Below are 19,571 nucleotides of genomic sequence, written 5' to 3'. Positions count from 1 at the left end.
GACTCTCTTTCGAGGATTTTATTTTATTAGAGAAAAGGCTCAAAAAGGTTATGCAGGTTCTATTCTATTTGTCAGCTTTCATGATTCCACTAGCGTGAGTTGGTGATAATAAGGTGTTGGGAAGTGATTATTCTACATGACCACAATGGTAGGGAAGGCTTCAACATTCCCTTTTATCCCACTTCTCTGTTTTTATCCATTTTCTTTTTTACTGTTAAACATTTTCTGTTACAAATCATACCATTGGCATTGACTAAGAATAGAGGGCACACATGCCCCTAAACATGCTCCATACTAAACCCCACCACAATCAGTCACCTCCATTTCCATTCAACTAATCTTCCACAAATCTGAATGCTTTATCACTTTTTATAATAGAGCAACATGTTCTAATCAAGTTGCTTGGTAGAAACTAAACTATTAAGCAGCATTCAGCTCGCTCTAGTAATTCAGTAAGAAGTCATCAATAACAACTAATCATATTCCATCATTTGGGATATTCTATATGAATTAATTGATTTTATTTTGTAGGGTCTAAAACCAAATTTGTTCTAATAAAACCTTTTTATTGGTTTCTCTTTGTATCCTTTTGGATATCCGTTTACTCTTAGGCTGCTAGCTGTTTTCTTTTCACATGCATGATGGGATCCACTTTTTTTTTAATTTGAGTGTGTTTTGATGAATGCTGCCAAAATTGATTTTTGTTAAATTTGATTTTGAAGTCATATGTTTATGTTTAGATGCTCTTATTATGAAAAACAAGTTAATAATAAAATTCAATATAATTTATCTAATGCAAATATTGCACAAAGTTGTTTCAACTTAAAATTAAACTCTTTGACCTAGAATTAAATATATGAAAATTTACTTGAATCACATTAACTGTTGTTTTACTGTGTTTTGAAGAATCTAAAGTCAAACTAAACAAATTTGTGGGTGTTGTAAGTTGATTACTAGTCTACTCCCAAAGCACCCAGATCTTGAAGAGTTGAAAACAATAAAGCACTCTGTGAAAAGACAAAGATTTAGACAACTCAAACCATTCATTTTCACATTGTATTTGGTGAAAAGATGGGTTACTTTGTTTTGCTTTTATTAGACATCTTCCTCTTCTCAATGATAAGCAAAGTTGATGCACGCCTTCAAATCCCTAGACCACCATTATTGGAGTAAATCATAGCATGACCTTGGTTACAGTTTACAAATATCTGTTTTTAACTAAAGCATTTCAAACATCTTTCTGGTTTATTTGCTTTAACAGGGTACGCTTCCATCAGTCATCATGCCTAAAATACATGTTCTTTGCATGGTATCTTTTCCAAACAACACAAAACATTTGAATACTAGTTCTAGGATGGCTAATTGATTATATTATACACTCTTCATGCAACTTACTACACATTCCTCAAATTGAACTACGTAGTGATCATATCAAATGTACTTAACTAGCTTATCAACTTATTCGCCTCAATAATTGGCAATGAAACTAAATGGTATCCATTAGTTTTTTCTGATAATACACATTGCTTTTGGCTTCTATTGTATATTTATAAGCTAGTAACAATCAATTCCTTAAACATACTTGTGTTTGGATAGAATTTTGGTTTAAGTTATATAAAATTATTATTAGCAATACACTCTTTCAACATACTTGTGAAACCAAATTCCAGGACAAAAAAATACAAATCCCATTCAAATAGCAATACACTCTTATTGTGTTCAATCTCATTTCTTTTTCTTAAAATAGCTATCAAACACATTTTTATATCAAATCATACAAAAAAAGGAGCTATAAGAACCTTAAGATTTTTTTAAAAAACTAATCATGTTATTGATATAAATGTCTAAGCTTAATTTTACAATTTAATTATTATTTGAGAACTTAGCTATACCCTTTCTTGTTTACATAATAGAGAAAATCAGAAAAATCTAACCCAAACCTATTCACATCGATTTTTTTCTGAAGACTCCATTTACTTGTGTGTGTCTATATATACTGGTACGATATCTCAAGTGTATATATAAGAACTTTGCACAAACAATATATTATCATTATAGATAATAAGATTCTCCTTCTGAGTATATAATGGAATTACAAATTTAAAATTCAAATTCAATATCACGAACAACTATCATTCGATAATAAATTCTAATTAAATAGAATGTAACTGAAAATTACACCAAAGTGTTTAAGGTGATGTTTAGACCCACAACCTCGTTCTTTAAAAAAAAAAACAAAGTGAAAAAAAACACTAACACAATTTAGAAATAAATAATGTATACTAATTTTCTAAACACTATATAATAGTTATTTTTACAACTTAATGAATATGTATTTCGTTTAATAATAAAAAATATATTGAAATTGTTGGAAATCCTACCTCGACTAGAGATTAATATATTTTATAAGTATATAAGTGGGTGTAAACTTCACTTCATTAGCAAGTTTTATAAGATTGAGTTAGTCTTAAAATTTACTTCTTATAATATAGTATTAGAGTTATTTCAAATCTATCATAATGAGAGTTGTTGTGCTTATCAGCTCACTCGCTATCGGATCATGCATAGTTCCAGTGGGTGTAAACCTTATCTTATAAGTCATCTGCTATCAGGTCCACCCATTATATATAATCCATTTGAATGCAAATTTCACCTTATAACCGCTTATAATATATGACGACAAATTCCACCTTATAAGTCAGTTTTATAAATTTGAGTTAAGTTAAAGTTATTTTTTGAGTGGTTAAATAAACTTAGAATGGTAAACTAAATCTTCCTCTACCTCTCTTATTTTTTGCTGCTGAAAAACTAAAAGCAGGAGCACACAGATACTACAAAGAAATACAAATACACGAGAAAGTAGAAATAGTGAGAGAGTGTGTTTGCCACAAAGAATTCGAGTCCCTTAAAATACACGTAAACTAAGTTTTCCACCTTTTCTTCACACTTCTACTTCATTTTCTACTTCATTTTAAGGTCACTTCACATGTTGTATCAGTTTTTCTTTTTCTGTATCCTTTTTTTCCATTAGTGCAGTGAAGAATGTAGTGTACGTTTAGAAGTTTCCATGGTTAGCATACCAAGAAAATCTCCCTTGAGCACAATAATGAGCACCCGGGTGCCAAATATTGCCATTTTTTAGTTGAAGAGACATTTGAAGGACAAAAATTTACGCTAAGTAACGATGCGAAGATGCAGAAAGTATATGATTGTGTCTCTTCTCATGCATGCCATTATACACATTCTAACTTCTGAAACACGCTTCCCACCAGTGTCTCTTCTTGTCAGTGCCCACATTTCCTCTCACAAATTATTTGCATAATAATTCATATAATAAAGTATGTTAAGAATGTGAGTATGAATCGAAATTTCTACTTTATTTTAAAAATGAGAAAGTTAAATAATATATAAAAATATTCTCAGAATATTGGTTGTTTATGAGAAGAAAAAAAAGGGTGAAATTTACTACTTATTTTGTGTTGAAACTAATTGGAAGAAATAACAAAAGAGATAGGTTGTCGTTGTTGTCTTCTTGGTCGATCCATCATAGTTGCAATAGAAGCTACAACTTCAGGTTGAACGATGCTTCAAAAGTAACTTTATATTCCACATCATCTTTCAAAACGTAAATATATCGTTTTTTCGAATCCATTTTAACGTCTGCATTCCATAGTCATTCCCATGTCTTACTAAAAAAAAAAAACATATATATATATATAATAATTATGTTTTTTTATTTGCTTTTTATTATAATAATATAATGAATAATAAAAATATAAATAATGGAAACTTAATTTTGCCTAATAATTTTTATTTCTAATCTGTTTTTTATTTTAATTTAAAAAATGTAATTGCATCTTATATTGTATTAAATGGCATTATCAACTAATAAAAAGAGTGGTAGCATGGTAAATTTAATGATTTGCACGTAATTATCACTATTAAAAGATTATTAAATAAAACTAATTTTAAAAATAAAAGCAATTAATTATTTTATTGATTAAATTAGATATTAAATTTTTTTATTATTGATAAATAGTCTCATTTAATTTAATTAATATATCAATTAATTAGTCTCTAAAAATTATTTTTTATTTAATAATTTTCTTTATATTATAAAATGTGTTTATTTATAATGCATGTTCAACCACTTTCCTAAATATACATGGTGGTCAAACTTTGTGTATTACTCTTGATCATGATACTTTATAAATTAATGAATTAATAGCAGCATGATAAAAAAACTTGAAAGTTAGATGTTTATAGAGTGTCAAGCTTTTGGCTTCCTTTCTGATTTGTTACTACTTTTCTGAATAGATAGAAGGAGGCACCATGCTTTTGTGCAAAACTATTAACACAACTCTGCATACTTTCTGAAATCACTATTCTGAAGCTGAATATGTTGTTCATAGACTTTGAGGCACAATGATTCCATGTTCTTCAACTCAGATCTTATGTAATATTTCTTTTCTTTAGTTTATCAACTTACATCTAGGTATCTGTGCAGGCATGCATATTAAATCAGGAAAATGATGAATCATTCTTCATTTCTGGAGTATGGGAAGAAAAGAAAGAGAAAAATGAAGAAAGAAAAATTATAATAAATATAATATTTTATATTGGATGAACTTAATGAAAACTAAACAGGGATTTTAATGCATATATATATATATATATATATATATATATATATATATATATATATATATATATATATATATATACCTCTTCTCTCTATTTATTTTCATCGACTACTAAAAGAAGTTCATTGATTTTTCCACTCAAAAGAAATCTTTTAAGACATTTTCTGCCAATAACATTGAGATTTAGAAAGATTCACATTAGGTCTTATTGTTTAATCACTAATTATTAGTACAAACGATCACATATTTATAATCCCATTTGACTTATTATTATCCTACTAATTACACAAACTCTTCGTTACAACCAATAAACTAGAAATTGATAATATTTAACTTAGGCTGAGTTATTTTTGATGAGGTGGAGTCTTCCATTTCTTGAAATATGAATTGAATCATCATCAATGATAAGAATTGAGATGAGTACCAATAAGAAATAAATATTAAATGGATAAAAGTTTACCTATAATGTTCAAGTAAACAAATAAAAAATGAAAATGATAATTTGTAAATTAGTTGTGAGTAATCTAAAATTTAAAGTAGTTAAAATCTTAATTAATAATTTATAAATTATGATTAATAATAGAAACTTCTTTAAATATACCAATAATCTTATAGTTTATAAGATAATATCTAATTTAATTAATAAAGTATCTAATTTAGAATATATAATAATCAATTTTTTTTATTTAATAATTTATTTTTTGTAATGGTAAGTGAATTAATTAGAAATTAATGAGAAAAAAGTAATTATAATTATTGCAAGAATGAGTTAAAGTAAATCTCTCTATTGAAATGTTCTTGTATAAAACAAATCTTTTCTCTCGATTAAATGTAATCTTATTAAATCTTATAATATTATTATAACAAAGTATAGTCCAATTTTTATATTTTATCTTTAATTAATTATTAATTTATTTGTTAATTATAAGATATTTGAATTATATTAAATATGTTCCAAATAATATAAATAGATGAAAAGAAAAATTAGTTGTTTATCACATGTGTAAAAACATTAAAAGAAAAAAAAAAACTAGAGGATGTCAAGAGAGAAAAATTATTTTTGACAATTGCTATGAAATCCTTAAAGAAGATCGAAAATAAAATAAAATAAAAATATTTTAGCAACTGAATTTGGTGATTAATTAATTTAAGAAAAAAAACTCACTGGCAATATTTAATGAATTTATTTATTTTCATTATAAAACAAATATGACATCTTATTTAAAAAAATTGAGGACTAATGACTTATCCGCAAATGAGATAAAATGTTCTTCCAAATCTAAATTCATTTTATCAATATTATTTGTGCTAGCTTGTCACCATTTATACAGATATTTCACTTTTAACATCAACTTATTTCAAGAAAAACCTAAAGACTAATTATACTTTTAATTTTATTTAATTTTTTATTTTTTATTTATTTTTATTTTTATTTTTGTATCATAATTCAAAATAGTCATTTATACCACCTATTAAATGTAATAAGAGCCTCAAAATTGAAAATGGATAAAAACGAATCTATCAAAAAGATAAATAAGCTAAACGAACATATTGAAAAAGATTAAAAAAAATAAGTTAAACTTTAGAAAATAAAATAAAAGTAAAAAAAGTAACCTGTAATATATAAACCAGCAGATAGTGATGAATAGAACAATAGAAAGTGAGACACCTTCAACAAACAAGTAACAGTTTCTTTCAAGAACAAGGTTTAACCAAGATTAATGATCTCCAACTGAAACATAAGTAAAAACATCTGAGAATCGTTTTTAATAAAGATAACAAGAAATTTTCTTGTTTCGATGCACTCAGAGACAAAATACTGTAACAAATCACTGTAATCTCCTCTATCCAATGTATCTTTCAAGCAAAAAAACAAATAAATATGAATAACCCTTCAACAATCATAGCAAGATAGTCTAGTCTGAAGTGATCCCAACAGAGAGAACTTTGTCTTCCTCTTTATCTGGGATCTGCTATTACCAACACCCTCTCAGACTCAAACATAACCATGGGATGCCTACCTCGTAAGCTGCCAGAACCCACTGAACTTCCAGTTTCAAAAGGAAAAGTTTGGAAGGAGAAGTATGCAAGGTTTTTCATCATCAAGCACTGTGTTTTGATGCTAATTTGCTGGAGGAAAAATAAGTGTGATTGATTCCTCTTGCACTGATTTTTAATTTGGTAAGAGCACACATGTCTTCACCCACTTTAGAGAATTTTTATCAAGAAAAATTATGTGAGGAATTGGAATGCAAGTTGTTTAGTTGCAGACAATCCCTGTAGATGTTTCACTAAATTTTCACTTGTTTGTTCTTTACAATGCTTTGAAGATTGGACTTCCCAGTTTTGCAAATACCACCATAATAATCATATCATCATTTACCCTTATAACATCTAGCATAGTTGATATCATAAGACTTCTTGTTATGCAAATATATAAGGTAGGATCATGGTTAGTAGTTTTGTCCCTGCATATGCAAAGAAGCTGTTTCTGAATTTAAACTCATGACTAACTGGTTACTAAGTTGAAACTTTTAATATCTGAACCATTGATGCTGTCAATTATTGAAACTGATTCAGTGATCTGCCATTTTCAAAAGTGAAACAAGGTCACTGTTTCAAACCAATGTCTAAAACTTATCCTTTAATTTGGCAAATCATCTGGATTCTATTATAGTTTCAATGTTTAAAGCTCTCAAATTTGCCAGACAAGTTCTAAGTTATCAGGAAACTGAGAAATACTTGTAAGATCAGAAATCCAAGATAACCAATCAACCTTAATGGTATAATCAATTCTCTTGCCTTCTACTCCTATCTTTGGTCTCACAATGTGGAAAGAACATAGAATTAGACTTCAACTTAAACAAGAACTCCACGATCCAAGAAAAACACCTCGAAAAAAACAAAAGATTTCAAAGCATTACTCACTAAAACATGCTTAATTTCGACATCCACTTTCAATCAAAACACGTGATTTCACAAATGAAGCAGAAAACCTCATCCTCAATCAAACTCCATGGCAGTAATATCTTATCAAAACCTAAAGTAATCTCCTCCACTCCTAATTCATCCCCAAGGAATTTTCTTTTAACAGAAAAGGGAACCACGAAACACCTGCAAACACTCCATTCCCTTTCTTTCGAATCTACATCTTGAAACTTAAAGAAAACGTTTTTCTTTAAATCAGCACACGGGTACATGATGAAACTCGGGTGAATACAAATTTTCAAATAATTATCACAAAGTAAACAACAACCTTTCACATTCTATAATCGAACTAAACCCAAAAAATAAAAATCAAGAGGAAAGTGTAAACCTATCAAGATGCATCCATCTAACCATCGACTAAATCGTACACGAAACCACGATCTCCGAAGTAAAATAAACAAAAGAAGCAAAACTATTTATCAGCAACTTCCATGTATTGAAGAGGTAATTCAGGATCACAAACTCCCGAAAACAGAGAAATAAAAGAGTTTGTTTTATGTACATAAGCATGAAGGACACAGCAGAGGAAACGAACTAGGAGCGAAGATTGGTGTTGGAGGGAGGAGGGGTGGTGGGTTGAGAGAGGAAGAGAGGATGATCATCGTTGTTGATGATGTTGTGGTCATCATCGTTGTCGATGCTGAGGTTGATGCAAGAACAGCGTTCTAAGGAAGCAAAGAAAGCAGATGCCACGTTGGCACCGACCCAGTTGGCCATTCGGTCGAGTTTGTCGCACGACAAGAAGCCCCAGTAGTTCTTGTTATTGTCGTTGCTGCTGTTAAGGTTGTCCATTTCTGGGTGCTTCCTAATCAAACTCTTTCTTTCTGCAGAAGAGAGAGAGAGATGCAGATTATGAGAACAATAGCAGAGAGAGTGTTGTTACCTTTTTCTTCTTTCTCACCTTTTGACTTTTCTTCATTCATTCCATTTCTGTCTCTTACGTTTATATAATTTAAGGCCTCAAATTCAGTGTAAACTAGTTATTCATTGCATTTATGAGTTACAATCACTTTCACTCAGAAAACAAAACCAATAAATTTGAATTTTGAATATAATACAACTAATACACAAAACATCATCGTTAGAATCAACACGTTTTACATTTTTAAGGGACTGCATTACATGTGTTTACCATTACTTTTAATTATATATATAATTTAGTATAAAATATTAATTTTACAAATATGTATTTAAAGATCAGTTTATAATATTTTAAAATTTCTTCATTTATTTGTATGATCTATATTTCAATATATTTTTTCTACTTTTAACAGTTAATACAAACAATTCACTGGTGATTCGTATAAAGAAAATTTATTATATATATAATTTTATAAAAGAAATATTTTAAAATTATATAATAATTATTTAAAAATATTTAGTTATTAAAAAATATTATTTATTTATTAAAAAATAAAATAAAAATGATTTTTATTATTAATAAGTAGGATTATGAAATAAAACACTACAATAAAGTCATGAAATAGAAATCAATTTTAAAGACCAATAATAATCAGTTGTTATAATGACTAAATTAGATATTAAAAAAAAAAATTAGTTTCTAAATTAATTTCTATTATTGTTAAATAGTTTTTAAATTGGTATCTAATTAACTATCAAGGTTTTAACTACCAATTAACTAATTAGATATCAATTTAAAAATCATTTAACAATAATAAAAACTAATTTAGAAGTTTTTGATTTCTAATTTAGTCACTATAGCAACTAATTATTTTTTATCTTTAAAATTGATTTTTACTTCATGATTTTTTTAGTGAAAAAATGCTATTTGAAAAAAAAATGTTAATATGTAGAATTTATATTGTGTTGTAATATATTCTTCCTGTCATTAAATATTTATTAAACTAAATTTATTATGAAACATCATAATCTTTAATGGTATGGTTTAATTTATATAATTTCATGTGATAAGTGATTTGTAATTGGTGTGAATGAACAAATTGACCATAGAAATTAAAAGAAGAATATCTCATGTTCTATGTCAATAGCACTATCGCTTAGACTCACTAAAGCTGATACTTAATTAAGTTAACAGTAATTAAGTATTGGGTGTATTTATTTATTAGGTTTTGATAACTAGTATTTTTTTTATGAGCTCACAATATGAATATGAATAATAATTAATATTGTATTGTAAATATTTAAGATAATTACTCTGATAAAATCTCGATTTAAAAGTAAAATGACAAAAGGTATCCTTAAATAAAAGTGATTGGTGGATAAAAATACTTTCGTAACTCCTTTTCTAAAAGATGTTTTTAGATTTGGATTTCTATAACAATAACATTTTTTTAATTTTGAAAATATTTTTCATTTTCAGATTTTTTTAGTGTATTTTATATATTTTGAATTTATATTTTTAAAATGAGATTTTGATTTCAAATTTTATTCTGAAATTTATTTTTGAAATAAAATAATCAATTTTTAAAAAAAAATCAGAAATTTTGAAACTCTGAATTTTCAAATCAGTAATTTTTGAAATTTCAAATTGGTAATGTGATAGAAGAATTTGTCAATGTCACTACAAGAAAATCATGAAATAGAAACCAGGTTTAGAGACAAAAAATAATTAGTTGTTATAGTGACTAAATTAAATACCATTTTAGAAATTAAAAAAACTTTTGGTTTATAAATTAGTTTCTATAATTGTTAAATGTTTTTTTAAATTGATATCTAATCAGCTAACAAAGTTTTTGCTACCAAATTTAGAATCTAAATAATTGATAGTTTAAAAACCTTAGTAGCTAATTAAATACCAATTTTATAAACTATTTAACAATAATAGAAACTAGTTTAGAAAGTAAAAAAAAAAAAACAGTCTTCTAAAATGTCTCTAATTTAATCACTATAACAATTAATTCTTTTTTGTTCTAAAATTAGTTTATTAATTAATTTTTGTCTCTAAAATTTGTTTCTATTTAGGGTTTAAACTATTAGAATTGTATAACTTATAACTAATACATTTTAAGATAAATTTCATTTTCACTTTAAATTCTTGCATATTTTTAAAATCAATTTTATCTTACTAATAATTGATGATATAATTTATTGTTTTGTAGTGTTTAGAGTTTTGGATAAAACTATGTTATGGTCAATTTACACTTTAAATTATATTCAGAATTTTGTATTATGTTGGTAGGGTTGTTCTGGGATTAGAACATTTAGTTTAATTTGAATAATAAAAATTTCACGTCTTTAATTATTTTGGACAATGTTATGATTCGCTTTAAATCTTGAATTAATTATATCTATTATAATTGAGTGATTATGATATTATTTGAATTAGGTTGAAAAAAATTATATTTAGTTTTATTTTTTAAAATACCTATTATTTGACTTATTTATTATTTATTATTTTAAAACATTAATTTAATTTACCAAATTTAATCTAACTAATAAAGACTAAATTGGATTAGATGGACCTAACTTGAAAGAAAATATTAGACAACCTAACTTAATTTTTTTTATGAATTCTGAAAAGTATACAGTAAAAATAATCCATAAGTTATTAAAAAAATGGTAAAATATTTTTTTTTCAAAAATTGATGGGGTGCCGTAAGAATTTTAATAGTTGCATGAAGAAACACCCTCTTCTTTCTTAATCTTGAAGCTTTGAGGATTTTTATTTTAACATAGAAAACCAGAAGAAACGTATACCATAAGAAATTTGCAGATGTTGGAGGGCTTGAATCCTTATAATAAGACTTTGACTTTTCAACTTATATTACAAATTAAAAATGGATAATAAAATTAACAGCTATTAAATACGGATTATACGTTGAATAATTAAACTTGCAAGACAATCAAAGTCTCTCAACAACTTAAATTATCCACACAAACAACAAAATTATATGATGGTTTTCTATGAAGAACACTTCACCTAATCACCAATTATTTATGCTTTTCATTAGTGTTTCTCCAATATTTTCTTATAAATTTATAATAAACCTTCCAACATTTATTTTTCTAATAAAAAATCACTTGCTTGTACCGGTCGGTATTAAACGATCGTGCACCGATCGACCAAGATGAAATAATAACATAAAAAGGACAATAACCATCATTAATAGCGGTTATCATTACCACTAAATAAGTAATTGTTGTCATTAGTAAGAATCATTGATATTGAATGAATCAAGGAGAATATTCTAGAGAGAAAAGAATGACACTTGTATAAAAGGGGATTAGTCAAAAGAGAAAGGTAGGTAAGATAAGTTTTCATATCCCAATATAGCACACTTGAAACAAAATCACTAACTTGAGTGAGTGTCACAGGTATCCCAACCGACCGAGCGTCAACACTAAAAGAATGAGATTAAAGGAAGGTTACCGACACATCAACCACAATTACTTACTAATTGATTAAATTATTTTAGAATAAATGTTAGACATAAAATTTAATTAGACCAAATAAAATATACAAAACACAATTAAACCAAAAATCGAACTAAAGTTACAAATATTTAAAAATCTAGACTAAAATTATGGGGAAAAAAACAACTAAAATGGATTATTAGAAACTAAAGAACGAAAGTACAACACAAAACTAAGATTGTTTATTTCTCATGTTCTTTTCGAAAGCTTAATCCTATATTTCATATATTATAGACTGGAAAATAAATTTTGGAGAGTGATACCTTTACTTTTTTTAATTACATATTTTAATAAAAAAAATTCCGTCTCTTTCTAAATGTGAATTTAGCATACTTTTCTATGATTAGTTAAAAATTCCTTTATCATTTATTTAAATAACATATTTTGTATTCTTATTTTAAATTATATTATAAAACATTTATAAGGAAATTGTAAATATTTGAAGATACTTCAAATTATTTCCTACAAACTCTAAATTTAACTGAAAAAATTATATAATTAAAAAATATTTATTTTGTGGAATGCAATGACACAAAAGTACCTTATGAGAAGAACACATGGTTCCATGCACAATTGCATTGATTTAGCAATACAAAAGGAAGCCATTGCTGCAAGTAAGCAATTGCAATAACATAAACTTCTGTCTCTGTTACAATTCAAACACTGCACCATACTACTCTGTTATGCAATCATGGACTTTGTGTCTCTGTTCTTCCCTTTCTTCCTCGTCAAGCTTGTCCTCAAATTAAGGTATGCCAATTCCCCCATCATCACGCGTCTCTTCCAAGCCATCTTCCACCACTACCACCCCTAATCCATTTCCCCTTTTCTCTCTATTTATCACTTTCCAATTTTCACAACAACCCCAACACTTTTCCAAATCCCTAAACGCAAATCATGAAGCTTCCCTCCTTTCATCTCCACCCACAATCCCAAATCCACAGATTCAACGCTGCCCATTAAAATTCCCCACAAAAGTTTGAATTTTGATCTCTGGGCACTCCTCCATTCAATCTGTCCCCATGCCACCGCAAATGCAGCCCTTCGCCGATTTCCTCCGCAACGCGCCACAGGCAGACGGCAGCGAGAGGCGGACCCCACCGCTGAACCGTACCGTGAAGAAGACGCTGGTGGTAGAAGATTCCTCCTTGGACAATCCGGATCTGGGCCCGTTCCTTCTGAAGATGGCCCGAGAAACCATAGCGTCCGGTGAGAGCCCGGTGAAGGCCCTGGACTTCGCCATTCGGGCCTCCAGGTCCTTCGAGCGGTGTGCGGGCCCGGGCCTGGAGCTTGCCACGTGTCTCCACGTTGTTGCTGCGATATACAGCAGTTTGGGGCGGTTGGATGAGGCGGTCGAGGCTTTGGAGCGGTCCATTTTGTTGTTGGAAGGGGAAAACGGGTCGGGTCATGTCATGGCCCAGTTTTCCGGGTACATGCAACTTGGTGACACGTATTCGATGATTGGACACTTGGATAGGGCAATTTCGTGTTACGAGTCGGGTTTGAAGATCCAAATGGATGTTCTGGGTGAGTCCGACCCGAGAATCGCTGAGACTTGTAGGTAAAGTAACACTATCACCTTATCCATTTAATCCATAACCTCGTATATTGCTATGGCCCACACATGTCTTTTACCATTTGTGCTTGACCAATATATATCATCATCATAACTAATAATAATCACAATAACAATAAGAATGAAAAATTATTATCACAACTATTAAAAAATCATCATTTATATTATTTTAAACAATTATTATAAAAGTTATTAAATTTATTATATAGAGATATTTGTGATTAGGCACATACTGCATCACCACCAATTTTGTAGAATTTAAAATGTGAAATTATGAATCACTGATGTGCTGGACCCAGTATTGATAAGCATGTTGCTGTTGGCCACAATGGCCTTGGAATCTACTGTGAATCTGGGGATGTCAGTTTCAGAATCTAAAGCATTTTCCTAAACTACAAGGAACTATTGAATTGGCTGAACCTTCTTGAAACTAAGCTATGATAGTCCCTCTCATACTATGAAACGAGTGTTTGATATCTATTTTCAAAGGCTCATTGTAGTTTTAGAAAGAAAAATGAAGAAAACAAACACTTTCACCAAGCTTATGTTTCACTACATTTAGTACACTCCAGATTACCAACATTTTTTGAGTTAGGACCATAAAACAGGAACAAAAATGAGAAAACATCTCTCAGTTGTTTCAGTCTTTTTTTTTTAGCACTTTGGGAAAAAAATTAAAACTAAAGTTTCTTTTATGTGAAATTGATAGAAATTGAGTGTTGGGTTGTTAAAGAGCCAGAAGAAAATCACTCTCACTCACCCTTATTCTTTCACCATATAACAAAACGATTTTTTTACTGATAAGTTGACTACCAATATTAGTTATACAATCAGTAGACAACTTAATTACTTATCAAAGTATTTTTAGTTGAGTGAGATTTTCTGTTTTTATATTATTATAAAAGGGTTGTATATGAAAAAGGAAGTTGTCAACATTTCTCTCGTTTTCTTTTTGGCATATACAAAAAGATCCTTCCTATTGTACTTGAAGAAGCATCAGAAAATGCTGCATCCTTTAACATGTACATGTTTGGATGCAAATTGTTTAATCTTCTTTTTTTATTAGATTGTTGGGATGAAATAAATGGAAGTGCTTTATTAAGAATTATGATTTCAATTAAGAATGTGAGCTTTACTGTAAATAACCTATTTTTGTGACCATTTTGCTTAGCACTCTGATAGCAACTTAAATTATACCAGTTGTCTCATATCATCTATTTTCTAAGTGAAACTCTTCGAGGAAGAAATAGTTTGTTCTTTCTGTGTTGTGTGGACACAATGGAATGGAGAAATTGGCTATACCATTGATTTGCTAGCTACTGTTTATGTTTATGTATTGTCAATATCATGTCTGCTTAATAGGATTACAATACTTAATGCGGTGCTGAAAAATTCTCAAAATAATTGCTTTCCACGAAGGGCAGGTACTTAGCTGAAGCCCATGTCCAAGCCATGCAATTTGAGCAGGCAGAGAACTTCTGCAAGAAAACCCTCGAAATTCACAGGGAGCATTGCTCTCCTGCTTCCCTTACTGAAGCAACAGACAGGCGTCTAATGGCCCTTATATGTGAGGCCAAGGGAGATTATGAACCAGCTCTGGAGCACCTTGTCCTAGCTAGCATGTCAATGATCGCCAATGCACAAGATAATGAGGTTGCAGCAATTGATGTTAGCATTGGAGATATCTACATGTCACTCTGTCGTTTTGACGAGGCTGTTTTCGCCTATCAGAAAGCACTGACAGTGTTCAAATCCACCAAAGGTGAAAGCCACAGTTCTGTGGCTTTAGTGTTCATTCGCCTTGCTGACCTTTACTACAGGACAGGAAAATTAAGAGAGTCAAAATCGTATTGTGAAAATGCCTTGAGAATATACAGTAAGCCTGTGGTTGGAACAACTGCCGGGGAGATTGCAAGTGGGTTGACTGAAATCTCAGCCATCTATGAAGCTCTGAATGAGCCTGAGGAGGCATTGAAGCTGCTGCAGAAGGCAGTGAAATTGTTGCAGGACATCCCTGGACAATATAGGACAGTGGCAGGAATAGAAGCTCAAATGGGAGTGATGTTCTACGTGGTTGGGAGGTACATGGAGGCATGGAAGTCATTTGAGAATGCTATCACCAAGCTGAGAGCAAGTGGGGAGAAGAAATCTACCTTTTTTGGAGTTGTATTGAACCAGATGGGGCTGGCATGTGTGCAACTGTATAAAATAGGGGATGCTGCCAAACATTTTGAAGAAGCAAAAGTGATATTGGAGAGAGAGTGTGGTACATATCACTCTGACACTCTTGGAGTATATAGCAATCTTGCAGCAACTTATGATGCCATGGGGAGGTAAACATCTTTTGTTTCTATACATCATTAACTGACCCTTTTGTTTGGCTTTCCCCTCCCTTTGCTGTCTCAAAAATACTTTAACTACCATCTTGCTGCACCATAGAATATCATCATTATCATTCATTGGGCTGAGACAACTCTTTCTTGCCATGTGATGAGAAATGTGTGGTCCCCCTCTTCATAATTTGACTTAAAAATGAAGCTTGGTGATTGTGCATATCATTTTGTTATCCATGAAGTATTGAGTTTATTGGCACAAAGATTAATGATGTGATGATTGTTTCTGAATGGATGATTTTATTTTGAATATTGTTGTGTACAGAGTTGAAGATGCCATTGAGATATTGGAATACATACTAAAGATGAGAGAAGAAAAGCTTGGAACTGCTAATCCAGATGTTGATGATGAAAAGAAGCGACTATTTGAGCTTTTGAAAGAAGCAGGAAGAGTTCGGAATAGAAAGGGGAAAAAATCTCTTGAAAACCTTATAGATTCCAGTTCATTAAAGATGAAGAAGGAAGGGAAAAAGAGATGGTCTGCTTTTGGCTTGAGAACTTAAACACCATACAGTAATTTTTATTTTATTTTCTGTCAGTGTGGGAGTTTTGGAACACTTCACCTACAAATTAATATTGACTTTTACAATCTCAAAACCATTCACCTTTCAGAATTTTAAGATGTAATTAAGAGTTAGTGTTGTGTTAAACAACATTTGATTTTTGTAAGGCATAAATATATCAGAGAATAATTTTAATTTGTGAATTATCCATGATTATGCATAGATGGAGGGGATAATTAAACATGAGTGTTTTAATATAAATATATATCAAATAAGTATTAACTTTAAGATCAATAGATATCATATGAATTGATATTAACTTTAAAGATCAATAGATATCAAGAGAGAATATCATATGTATCACTTCTTATAAATTAAGGGTTCAAAATCAAATCAGTAAACAAATAAAGCCTTATAAAAAAAAAAGTTGAAAATCACTTATTTTTAAAATCGTTGGATCTATCTTTTTTTTTCAACTGGTTTAGATTTCAATTTTAAAAAAGCAAGAACCGAATTAAATAGTTTATTATTTAATATAATATTATATATTTTTAGTTAATTAATTAATAAATATAAATAAGTGTGATGTGATAATTGAGATTCACAACTTGATTGTACTATATTTGCATTCTATTTATATTTATTAAAATATAATAACAATTTTGTAATGTAAACTATGTGATTATGTAATTTATTTATAAATATTAAAAGGTTTGAAATTATATATTTGACAGATTTTTTTATTATGTGATGCTTAATATTTATTTTAAATGTTTTAACATTTTTATAATAATAAAAAACCAGAAAAGCTTATTCAAACTAAAATACAAAATTTTGGTTTAGTTTGATGTAAATTTTATATTAAATTAGAATTGAATAAAATCACATGTCATATTTGGTTCGAGTGGCTTTTAAATAAAATATCAAATCATACCAAGAAACACTTATAATATAAATACTCTAGTTTATTTTAGAAAAATGGGGTTTTCAAATATAAAGATATATGTGATTGAATCCTAAATTAAAAAAATATATATATTAAAGGGGGGAAATAGCATATTTAGAGTATTAGTAACTTAAATGATTGTGTATGATAGAAGATAAACGGTTTATAACTTTATTCAATTACTATTTCAGATGTAATTTCTGAAAAACTACAACGAATAATGAATAATTGCTTATTAATTTTAGGGTAGAATCTATAAAATTTGAATCTCATTTAGTTATCAAAATTAGTAGATTAGATGTGTTTAATAGAATAATTGAACTAATCAAAAGTTGAAAGATTATCAAGGCATAAATGTAGTGTACATGATTAGAACAATTTTATATCTAAAGTTATTTAACAAAGTTTAATATCATATTTTAGTTATTTAACAAAAGTTACTTAATGTTTAGTAAAATGCTCATCTTTTGTAAGTCTTTATGGTCAAATTTAATTCGAAAACGAAAATATTAAGCATAATCTAAAGAAGAATCTATCATGTGCAAGATCAAACATAAAAAAAAGACAAACGCAAGTTATATTAAAGTTTCATACGGGATATGGGAAGAAAATACAAAGTTTGATAAGTATTGAAACATTGAATCCAAACTATAACATCAAGATACATTTAAAATCACTAAACAACATGAAAACGTGGACACAAAATTTATAAAATGAAAGATTATCTAATATTAATATTAAAGGAAGCTAACTCATGCTTTAAGAAATAAAGATTTTCTTTTACCATAGAGAGAGTGTAATAGTGAGAGTTATCAACCTAAAGTTAAACATTTTTTTTGAAAAGATTTTGACACAAGAACATTAAAATGATGAAAACACAAAGTCATAACGTTAATTTTTGAATGTCTATAAATAGTAGTTGTTATGGCCGAATTGCAAATTAGGAAACCTAGGTAACTTTCTTCTTATGTTTCTCAATAATTCAATCAACTCAACATTAAATTTCTATCTTTTTTCCTCATCAAACAAATGTCCCCCATTAGTGTGTGTCTTCCCTTTTTATAATGCTCGACCAACTTTAGGTGGAGCCGTTACAAATCCGTTGTCATATTGTTCTCCGGTGTCATTTATCCAATCCTCTTTTACTCCATTACTTGAATAATATCCATCCCTCACCGAAAAAAATCCCTAATATCAAGGCTTTCGTAGAAATTGTTATCCATGATATTTCCTTAGGTATGTTTTTTTGGCCTGTGACATAAAATTTTAATTTGGCTTATATATCGACTTTAATAGGACATTATAGCATATCATACTCGATGTTTGTTCTGATTCGAATAATTACTTTATTTAATATTTGAATTGGTCAATTAACTAACCTATCCAGACGGTACACAACCTCGTAGCCACTAGCCCAAGCCTAGTTGGACGAAGAGGTTTATGCATGCCGACATGGAAAACTTTTACGTTTAATAAGGGTTACTTGCATGTGCCCCTAGTATTTTTTGTTTTGACAAGACGCGAGTTCCCAGGCCATCAAGCATAAATGCCTTGTCAAACGTGTCTCGTGTCGATTGAGTCATTCCCAATGGACGCTTCTGCTTCCCTGAGGAGGGAGAAATTACTCCTTTTCGAAAACTTGACAAGACGTTGTCCTATCGGGGTCGTCGATTACGGCTATTGCCTTTACACGTGTCGGGTATTAATGGGTTTTTGATCAACTGCTTCAACTTCTGCTTCGAATGACTGGTTTTCTACCTTTACGTTTTTTGTTTTCTTACTCACTCTTTTTCACTATAGGTTTCAGTTGCCATCTTATTCCTTGTCTCTGCCGCAAAACCTCATTAATCACAACATTGTAGGTATGTCTCCACCATTTTGCTGTTTTTTATGTGCTCTGTTTAGTGGTGGTTTTACTGTTCCATTTAGGTATCTTTGCTTCTTTTGTTTTCTTGTTTACCTGAATTTTCCTGTTTGTTTATTGCTTGAGTATGGATTATTCCTCTATTTATCCTTGGGCAAAAAAGGATTTGCTCTAGGAAACCTCTATATATATCTCTCACAAAAAAATCAGAAACCTTTGCGAGTCTTGTGGTTTAAGTAAAACCAACGAGAACCTGGATAAGG

At 29.3% G+C, this 19,571-nt stretch overlaps 2 protein-coding genes across 2 annotated transcripts; one reads left to right on the top strand and one right to left on the bottom strand.

Annotated features, from left to right (window-relative positions):
* Positions 1-8,046: 8,046 nt before the first annotated feature.
* Positions 8,047-8,591, bottom strand: LOC150024805 (uncharacterized). The gene has a single exon (XM_090296551.1). It carries the CDS (start codon positions 8,421-8,423, stop codon positions 8,166-8,168), a length of 258 nt encoding a protein of 85 aa, XP_090152677.1. The 5' UTR covers positions 8,424-8,591; the 3' UTR covers positions 8,047-8,165.
* A 3,936-nt stretch (positions 8,592-12,527) lies between these two features.
* LOC137818783 (protein KINESIN LIGHT CHAIN-RELATED 1) lies at positions 12,528-16,701 on the top strand. Its single transcript, XM_068622392.2, has 3 exons — positions 12,528-13,587; positions 15,027-15,935; positions 16,261-16,701. Exons 1-3 carry the CDS (start codon positions 13,049-13,051, stop codon positions 16,496-16,498), a joined length of 1,686 nt encoding a protein of 561 aa, XP_068478493.2. The 5' UTR covers positions 12,528-13,048; the 3' UTR covers positions 16,499-16,701.
* The last annotated feature ends 2,870 nt before the right edge of the window (positions 16,702-19,571 follow it).

The sequence above is a fragment of the Phaseolus vulgaris genome, chromosome 10 (assembly GCF_051622355.1).
Source record: "Phaseolus vulgaris cultivar YP4 chromosome 10, ASM5162235v1, whole genome shotgun sequence".
Taxonomy (NCBI): domain Eukaryota; kingdom Viridiplantae; phylum Streptophyta; class Magnoliopsida; order Fabales; family Fabaceae; genus Phaseolus; species Phaseolus vulgaris.
The sequence above is the reverse complement of the archived record's forward strand: the minus strand, read 5'-3'. Positions and strand labels throughout refer to the sequence as shown.

Excerpts from the sequence above, each read along its gene's own strand:
- LOC150024805 (XM_090296551.1), bottom strand. The coding sequence starts at position 8,423 with ATGGACAACCTTAACAGCAGCAACGACAATAACAAGAACTACTGGGGC.
- LOC137818783 (XM_068622392.2), top strand. The coding sequence starts at position 13,049 with ATGCCACCGCAAATGCAGCCCTTCGCCGATTTCCTCCGCAACGCGCCA. Across the intron at positions 13,588-15,026 it reads AGAATCGCTGAGACTTGTAG|GTACTTAGCTGAAGCCCATG; the intron begins GTAAAGTAACAC and ends CACGAAGGGCAG. Across the intron at positions 15,936-16,260 it reads ACTTATGATGCCATGGGGAG|AGTTGAAGATGCCATTGAGA; the intron begins GTAAACATCTTT and ends TGTTGTGTACAG.